At 36.4% G+C, this 7800-nt stretch overlaps 1 protein-coding gene across 1 annotated transcript; it reads left to right on the top strand.

The window, feature by feature from the left end:
- Positions 1 to 1252: 1252 nt before the first annotated feature.
- On the top strand, positions 1253 to 6906 carry LOC136206347 (uncharacterized). The gene is made up of 4 exons (XM_065997368.1): positions 1253 to 1708; positions 1800 to 2175; positions 5157 to 5278; positions 6149 to 6906. The coding sequence occupies exons 1-4, from the start codon at positions 1577 to 1579 to the stop codon at positions 6599 to 6601; spliced, it is 1083 nt and encodes a 360-aa protein (XP_065853440.1). The 5' UTR covers positions 1253 to 1576; the 3' UTR covers positions 6602 to 6906.
- Positions 6907 to 7800: the final 894 nt, after the last annotated feature.

A 7800-nucleotide genomic window follows, 5' to 3' on the forward strand; every position in this document is an offset into this window, starting at 1 on the left:
CATAAGGATGGCTAGTCACTGTGTAATGTGTGAAAGGGATGTGGAATATAGTTGGCACATATTTTGTGTTTGCCCTTATGTTGTGAACTGTTGGCGAGAGGCAGGGATCGACGTCTCGGTGGGGAATTATGATGATGTTGGGGAATGGTTCACGGTTGTTTGTGAAACAGAATCGGTTGACAGGCTGGTTAAGATTCTGAGCATGCTTTACATAATATGGCAGCACCAGAATGACACCCAACAGTACAAAGAATACAGCAACTCGGTATCTTTTGGTAACTAACTTTGTGCAGGATTGGCAAGGAGTGAGGAGAAAAGAGGTGGGCGGAGAGTCAAGCGATAGACTCGTAGCTGAGGAGGATGCTATTGAATGGCGGCCAAATTCTGCAGGGATCGCTGCCACTAACACTAGCAACGCCTGCAGAAGCAGCTAACACCATATGGGAGGCGCCCAACAGCGCATGCAGTCCATCACGGAACGCACACAGCAGGTGCGTGACGATGTGGGGCGGACAGAGGCGGAGGGGTATAGACGGCAAAGGATAACAAACCTGATTAAGCGACATATCAGTTCATGCCATAAACATAAATGGCAGCGACCGGACATTGGCTGGATGAAATGCAACATCGATGGAGATGTGTTCCTGCTGGACGAAAAGAGTGGTTGGGGACTGGTCGTACGTGACGAAAATGGAGAATTGATGGCTGGAGTTTCCAGATTCATCGACGGAGTGCATACGCCACGAGTAATTGAGGCATATGCATTACGAGCAAGCATCACATGCCAGTGAAAATGATTTGGAAAGCGTTGAATTTGAGACAGACGCGTTGGAAGTAGCAAGGGGAGTAAATCTCAAGCTTAATGATATTACTTTATTTGGAGATTTGATATCAGATTGCAATGTTTTGATGCAAAATAAAATGTTTAGAGTAAGTCATATACCGAGACTAGTGAATAGAGCAACTCATTTAATAGCTAGGAATGCTTTTTCCCATGCTAGCTTTTATTCTTTTTTTGACAAGCCTGATTGCTTGAGAATGTAATTTGTGAGGACTATTATGCTTTATTAATTTAAGGTTATGTTTTTTTAAAAAATAAAATAAATGATTTTATTAGTTTGACATACGGATTGTAAATAATTTTTTAAATATGAGTTTCTGCGTAAATTTCCCTATTTTCGCAAGGATATGGGCCGAAATGGATTGACTGAGCAGCCCATTCAATTGCTGGAAATTGAGCGTATCGTATCCCCACCCTAACACTGCACTGTGCCTGTGTTACAGTAGCGTGCGAGAGATTGAAGAATAAACAGAGTCTCATACCTTGGTTTCCTATCAAATCGAATCAACAATACCCAAATTCGTTGCCCACCAAATCTTCCCGTTTCCTGCATTTAATTCCTTTACCTCCCTACTCTTCGCCATCTTACTGCGTGAAATCTAAGCTTCCTGCGAATGATACCAGGTTGCCTTTGAAGCATACGATCGTGATTGTAAATTATTCAGCACCAATGGATTAGTGTTGTTCTTTTGCGATTTAATCTTTATAAGGCCGCTGTTAGAATTATATATTGGAATGGATAGAAATGGGATGCTACCACTACTTTTGTTGTTTTTTATTGTTGCCGATGTTTCTAACGCTTCTTTGCTCTCAAATTTTCAAAGATTTGTGACTGTAGCTTCGGCGGGCAGGTTAAATACAAATCAAGTAAATCTCTTCATGTCTTCTATATTTTAGACATACCAATTTGATAATAGATTAGTTTTTTATTTCTTCTTTTTGTTTGTTTGTTTATAAGGTTTCTCCATCACCGAGTCCAGATCCTTTACAGACTAGTGCTAACACGACAACAAATAAGACGAGTTCAAATGATACAAAGGTTGATTCTAGTTTAAATGATACAAAGGTTAAGGTTGATTCTAGTTCAAATGATACAAAGGTTGATTCTAGTTCAAATGATACAATGGTTGATTCTAGTTCAAAGGGTTCGAATCTTACTTTGACGGCAGACCCTCCCCCTCCTCCTCCTCTTAATAATAACAATGGTGGAAAAATAAATAATAATGATACTAAAACGGATTCACAGTCAGTGGCTGGTCTCAATTGTACTGGCTTTCCTAGAAGGTGCAGTGATGGGAATAACCTGGTCGCCTGCATTCTTAACTTTCAAACTGGTAATTCTTCTTCTTCTTATTATTATTATTATATATTTGAAGTTTCGTAATTTGTTGTGTAATTCTGATTTTTCTTTTCAAGTTTTTCTGTAATGAAATGGAATGGCTTGCTTTAGGACTATAATTTTTTTAAACTCGATAGCTCTATGAGGTCGGCATGTTCTTTAACATTTTACAATAGGGTTTATACCAATGGACATAGTTGAAGCAAGTTTGGTTTTCCTTTTGGAAATTGACAACCATGTCAGTTTCTATAGTACATACAGTCTGAAATAAATAGCGCCTAGATTCCTCTAGGATGCTTGTTCATTATATTCAAGTCATTTCAAATTTTCTGGTTGTATTTTAAAAATTTAAGCACATTAAAATGGTATAATATATTCTATAGTCATCATGCATTTAAAAATATTGTCAAAGAGCTGCCTGGAAACGTGTTGTAGTGGTTTCTGGAAGTTTCCATTTCCGTAACAGATACTAAACAAGGAAACGCTACTGAAAAGGAGTTTCGCGTCTAACATAGATTATATGTCTTAGTGTTCAACCACATCCTATTCTCCATTTTCTAATGATTTCTTCTGATGAAAGAATATAAAGTTGCTCAACCAATATGTTAGAGAATTTCAGACAATGAAGGTATATCTCATCAAAACAATTACTAGAGAAGGGAATGCTAAGGTTGTTGCACAAAAAAAATAAAAATAAAAAATAAAGAAAAATACAAGAGTTAGATAAGGAGAGGTTACACTCGTAGAGAGATGGAATGACACCAATGAAAGATAAGTGAGGAAGGTGATTGAAGTAGTTTGGATGTCTATTTGAGACTATGTGTTGAAGTTGGTTCCCTTTCGATTTTCTCGGTTATGTTAGGCCAAGTGTGAAGTGTTGTAATTAGAAACGAATTGGCACCTTCCCTATCAATGTAATTTACTAGTGTTAAACCGAGTAGTGGAGGACAAAACAATTAATTCTGTCTGCCTCTAACTAAATTAGACTAAGCTTTATTCAGCTAAAGCAAGATCTAAACTACCACAAAGTTCTCTTCAACTTTAGTTTAGGCATGTAGACCCGAGTGGCCAAAGTACTGTTGGATTATAGGGAATATGCAAGCTGAAACTTTGATCATTGATCATTGTTAATTGTTACTAGTATTCTTGTGAATTCTTGCGATCAAGGGACTAGCTTAGGTGGTTAGGCCTGTAGGCATCTTGATAGAAAGCCTTTGTGCTAAAAAGAACTTGGGCTACTGTGAGCTTGTGGAGCTGTCGAATAAATTTTTACCCTACTTCGCTTAACTTGCTCTTTTGTCGATGCCTTCTTCGATTACAAAGAGAGAGAGTGCGTGTGTTTTGTTTTCAGTTGGACAACATATTCCCTTGTCGATGACGCCAATTATTTGTTGGAGGCAGTTAGGTGGTTTAGTGCATGTATATAATAGACAGGCTACAATTGTACCTTATGAAAGATTGTGCATATTGAGTTGCATGAGCATAGAAGATAAAGGGGTGGACCTTGAATTATGTTTTGCTGGAAGTAGCAATGAAGAAGTTATTCACTTTATGTGGAGGTAAACCTAAACTAAGTGAAATGGAGAAAAAACAATCTTATGCCTACTCAACTGCTTGCTTACCATTAAGGTTTAGTTCAGTTGAAACAGAACTGAATTCCTGCATACATTATAAAACTTTGGTTTTAGGCTTGTTCATCTTAGTGTGGCAAGTACTGAGAGATGAAAGAAATAGGTGGTAAAACGAGCAACCTTGGTCTTTGTCAATGTTTCCAGAAATATCACGAAGTCTTGCAATCAGAGGACTATAAATAGCCCTTCCAAAAGCTAAGCAAATGAATCTATGAAAGACAAGTGCTATTGTTTAATGTTTAGTATTTCTTCTTTTCTATTTTTATAATGGCACTAATGAAAGTCCATTGGGATAGCTGATATTTCTGCTTCTCTTTTTGAATGAACTTGCATTGAAGATACGAAATTAGGTTTGTTGGTGTTTATCCTATTGTTTGTTTAGTAATAAATGAGCCATCCATTTTGAGAAGGCGTTAAAAGTTGCTCGCTGTGTCAATTATGTGCATAGTTTATTCATCCTCCACTTAGCTTTTCTGGCCCCAATACTGTTCACAGGCAAAAGAACATTTGCAGCGTCTTACATGTCCAAAAATGACAAAAACATCATGCTGTCGATGTGAGATAATCCCTCCGTTCCACAATAGATGTCTTTTAAGGTTAATGGACAATAATTAAGAAATGTAATTAATTTTAACTAAAAGACTTTGTTACCCTTGTATTAATTGCATCAATTACTAAATTTTTATCTATTCCCAAAATAAAAAGGCAAGTTAAATAAGGGTATATTTGGTAAAAAGCAATTAATGTGCATGGATTGAATCAAAATGTCATGCATTATGGAACAAATATATTTCTCTAGAAAGACATCTATTGTGGAACGGAGGGAGTATTTTTACTCAAAAGATCCAATTAAAAATTTAAATATCCTATTTATATCGCTCGTGCCCATCTAAATTGGTTAAAGGGCGGCCCGGTCGCATTACGCGTCCCCGCTGAGCGAGGGTCCGGGGAGGGGTCCCACCACAAGGGTGTATTGGGGGCAAGCCTTCCCTTGCCAATTTAATTGGCAAGAGGCCGCTCCTAAGACTCGAACCCGTGACCTCTGGTCACACGGCAACAACGTTTTACCGTTGCGCCAAGGCTCGCCCTCTGCCCATCTAAATTGGTTGTTTAAAAATATTCATCTATTATGATAATATTATTCATATTATGTTGAAAAATATATCTAAAAGATTAGATTGTCTTGCTGTTGGATTTCATACAAGCATGATACGCATGACTGTAGCATTAAAAAATGGTTTCTTCACCCAATAAGTTTGTAGCTGTGTAAAGTTTCCTGTAACTTATGAGTAATATTTGTATTTTTGAAGTAATCGGGCATCTCAATTTCTTTTGATCTTTGTAGAGCACCAAAAATTTGTGGTTCTAGCCCAGAATGAGGGAGAAAGCGATATGCATATAGACCTTTCTGCTCCAGATCCTGCCAACAGTACGTCGTTTGAAATACCCAAACACGAATCTAGAGAGGTATGCATCATTTTTATGTTACTTTGTCACTTGCTTTTGATCCATGTGGGACTGTCTCCTGAAATATAAAATCGTTAATAGCGTGATCCTCAGAAGATTGTCAAAATATAAAGCAAAACAAAAGTGTGATAGAGGAATACAACTCTTGTTTTTTCATCAACATTATCTTTGATTCATGTCGAGAGCACATCTAAAGGTCATCAATGACCTGAAATGTCTTGCAGCTTCTTGATCTCAAGTAACTGAACCAATGACATGTCTTGAAAGCTGTGACTGATAATTATATGATTTAGGTTTAGCAGAAATCATGGAACAATTCTTAACAGATGGAAAATAGTCAATTTTGGAAGCACATGTTGTCAACCATGGAGAAGAGCAGTCACCAAGACAGATAAATTTTATTTTATTTTATTTTTGAGATTCAGTGTGATATTTCTAGTAATACTAAAATAATTATAGACATTTGAGGTAATTGGGGCCTTAGCCTTATGTGGTATGCTGCTGCTTAATAAAATGTCATTGCATAATAACCAAGTAGTTGAATTAATGAACACGAATTAAAAAAATTGCAAAGATAGATAGAGGAATGCGCAAATTGCTGTTTTCATACCCAACTTACAAGATTTGGTGTTGGATGAATAGAGTCCGGTGGAGGATTAAGGTATCCTTGCTTTAATCTCATACTTTTTTTTTTTTTTTGTGTGCGCTGAAAATCTATGATATTTTATATGTTTATCACAAAATATTATTTGATATCAAGTGTAAATGAGAATATGAGATTATGCGTTGACTTGTGGATTTGTAATAAATATGGTATATACATGTGTTGGTGTGTTTTTATAAGCTGAGATTGATAATTTATGTTTTCAGATCACTCTATTGTTCGGTAACAGCAATGAAGTGGTGCTAAAAAGTGGATACGGGGACTGTATTCTGCACATAGATGTAGGAGTTCCTACATCTAAAGGAAATTATTTTCTGTACCTCCCTTCTTATGACAAATTAGTTACTCCAATCAATGGCGCCTACTTGTTAATCGTTACAGTGTTGATTTTTGGAGGGATGTCGATCTGCTGGTTATTCAGAAAGAAAAGACGGCAGGACAGTATTGGTTATCAAGAACTGGAAATGGGTTTACCAGAATCAAGTTTATCAAACAGTGTTGAAACAGCAGAAGGTTGGGATGAGGGTTGGGATGATGAGTGGGATGAAGAAAACGCGGTTAAGTCGCCAGCGGGTCAACATGCGACAGGTATTTCAGCGAATGGGCTTACATCTCGGAGTACAAAGAAAGATGAATGGGAAAATGACTGGGACGATTAGGGCTGGAAGAGAGAGAGAGACTTCTGGTGTACAAACAGGAGGAGAAGGATAGAATATTTAGGTGATGAAATGTTGATTGTAAATCATTTTTAAAACTCATCATCATGCTAACATTAATAGTTTCTTGTAACAAAGAGAGCTGAGAGAGGTTGGTGAAGTGCAGTGCAGAGATAGATGACACATCGGCATTCAATTTGTTTAATTTTTGTGCATTTCTTAATTTATTTTGAGTTGAAGTTATTAATAAAAATGAACAAGTGATATGAATTTGTAGAAAAACTATTTCTTATTCATTCAACATGATCAGTCAATACAATACAGTAGAATCTCTGTTTATACAATACCCGAGTTGAAACAACCTTTCACGTCATTAGGTTCTAACATAAAGCAGCTATATCTTAAATTCATGAGCAGTAAGAGTAGATGTGCAGCCAGGTTTTTCTCACAGTCATCATCTTCTTCTTCTTTGTTCATTCAACGCAGCAAATTCAACCATGTTGTGACCTAGGCCATGCCTTGGTAATCTAAATTCTTGCTTCAAATGAATCATCAAACTTCACACCATTCCACTAGGGAATGGGCTATTAACTCGTTGTGTTAAAGCCCAACATTCTGAAGTAAATCCCTAATAGACTCTGTAGAATGTGCAAGTTCAACTCCCAAAAAATACTTGGCATATCCCATATACTTTATGGTAAATACATCCTTCACTTTCTTAATCAACACTCCATATGTACCTTGATTAGAACATCAACATAAACCATTAATGCCAAAAACTTATAATATGAATTGCAGACCAACAAACAGTAATCATGTATAACTCTTCTTAAATCTCAGTTTAATCAACTTCAAACTCCTTACTTCATTGTGTTCCTGCTTGTTTCAAGCTATAAAGTGACTTGAATGATCTGTATACTTGCCCCTCCCATGCTTTTTCATATCCCTTACATGGATACATGTAAAGTTGTTTCTCCGATATGTGTTCTAGATGTCTATTTGCAGGATGGGCAAATGATTGGCTGCTGAAATAATATATATATAAAAACTTCATAGTTACTTTTGTTAAATAAAACAACTCTTCATTTGAGTTATTTGATTCATTCAATACAGTTGTTAACTATTAAAAACCATTTTTATCTTTTTATCACGTAATTAACAAGATAAAGGTAATCCTCAGTTTATATATATTCATAAACATA

This window comes from Euphorbia lathyris, chromosome 9 (assembly GCF_963576675.1).
Source record: "Euphorbia lathyris chromosome 9, ddEupLath1.1, whole genome shotgun sequence".
Lineage (NCBI taxonomy): Eukaryota > Viridiplantae > Streptophyta > Magnoliopsida > Malpighiales > Euphorbiaceae > Euphorbia > Euphorbia lathyris.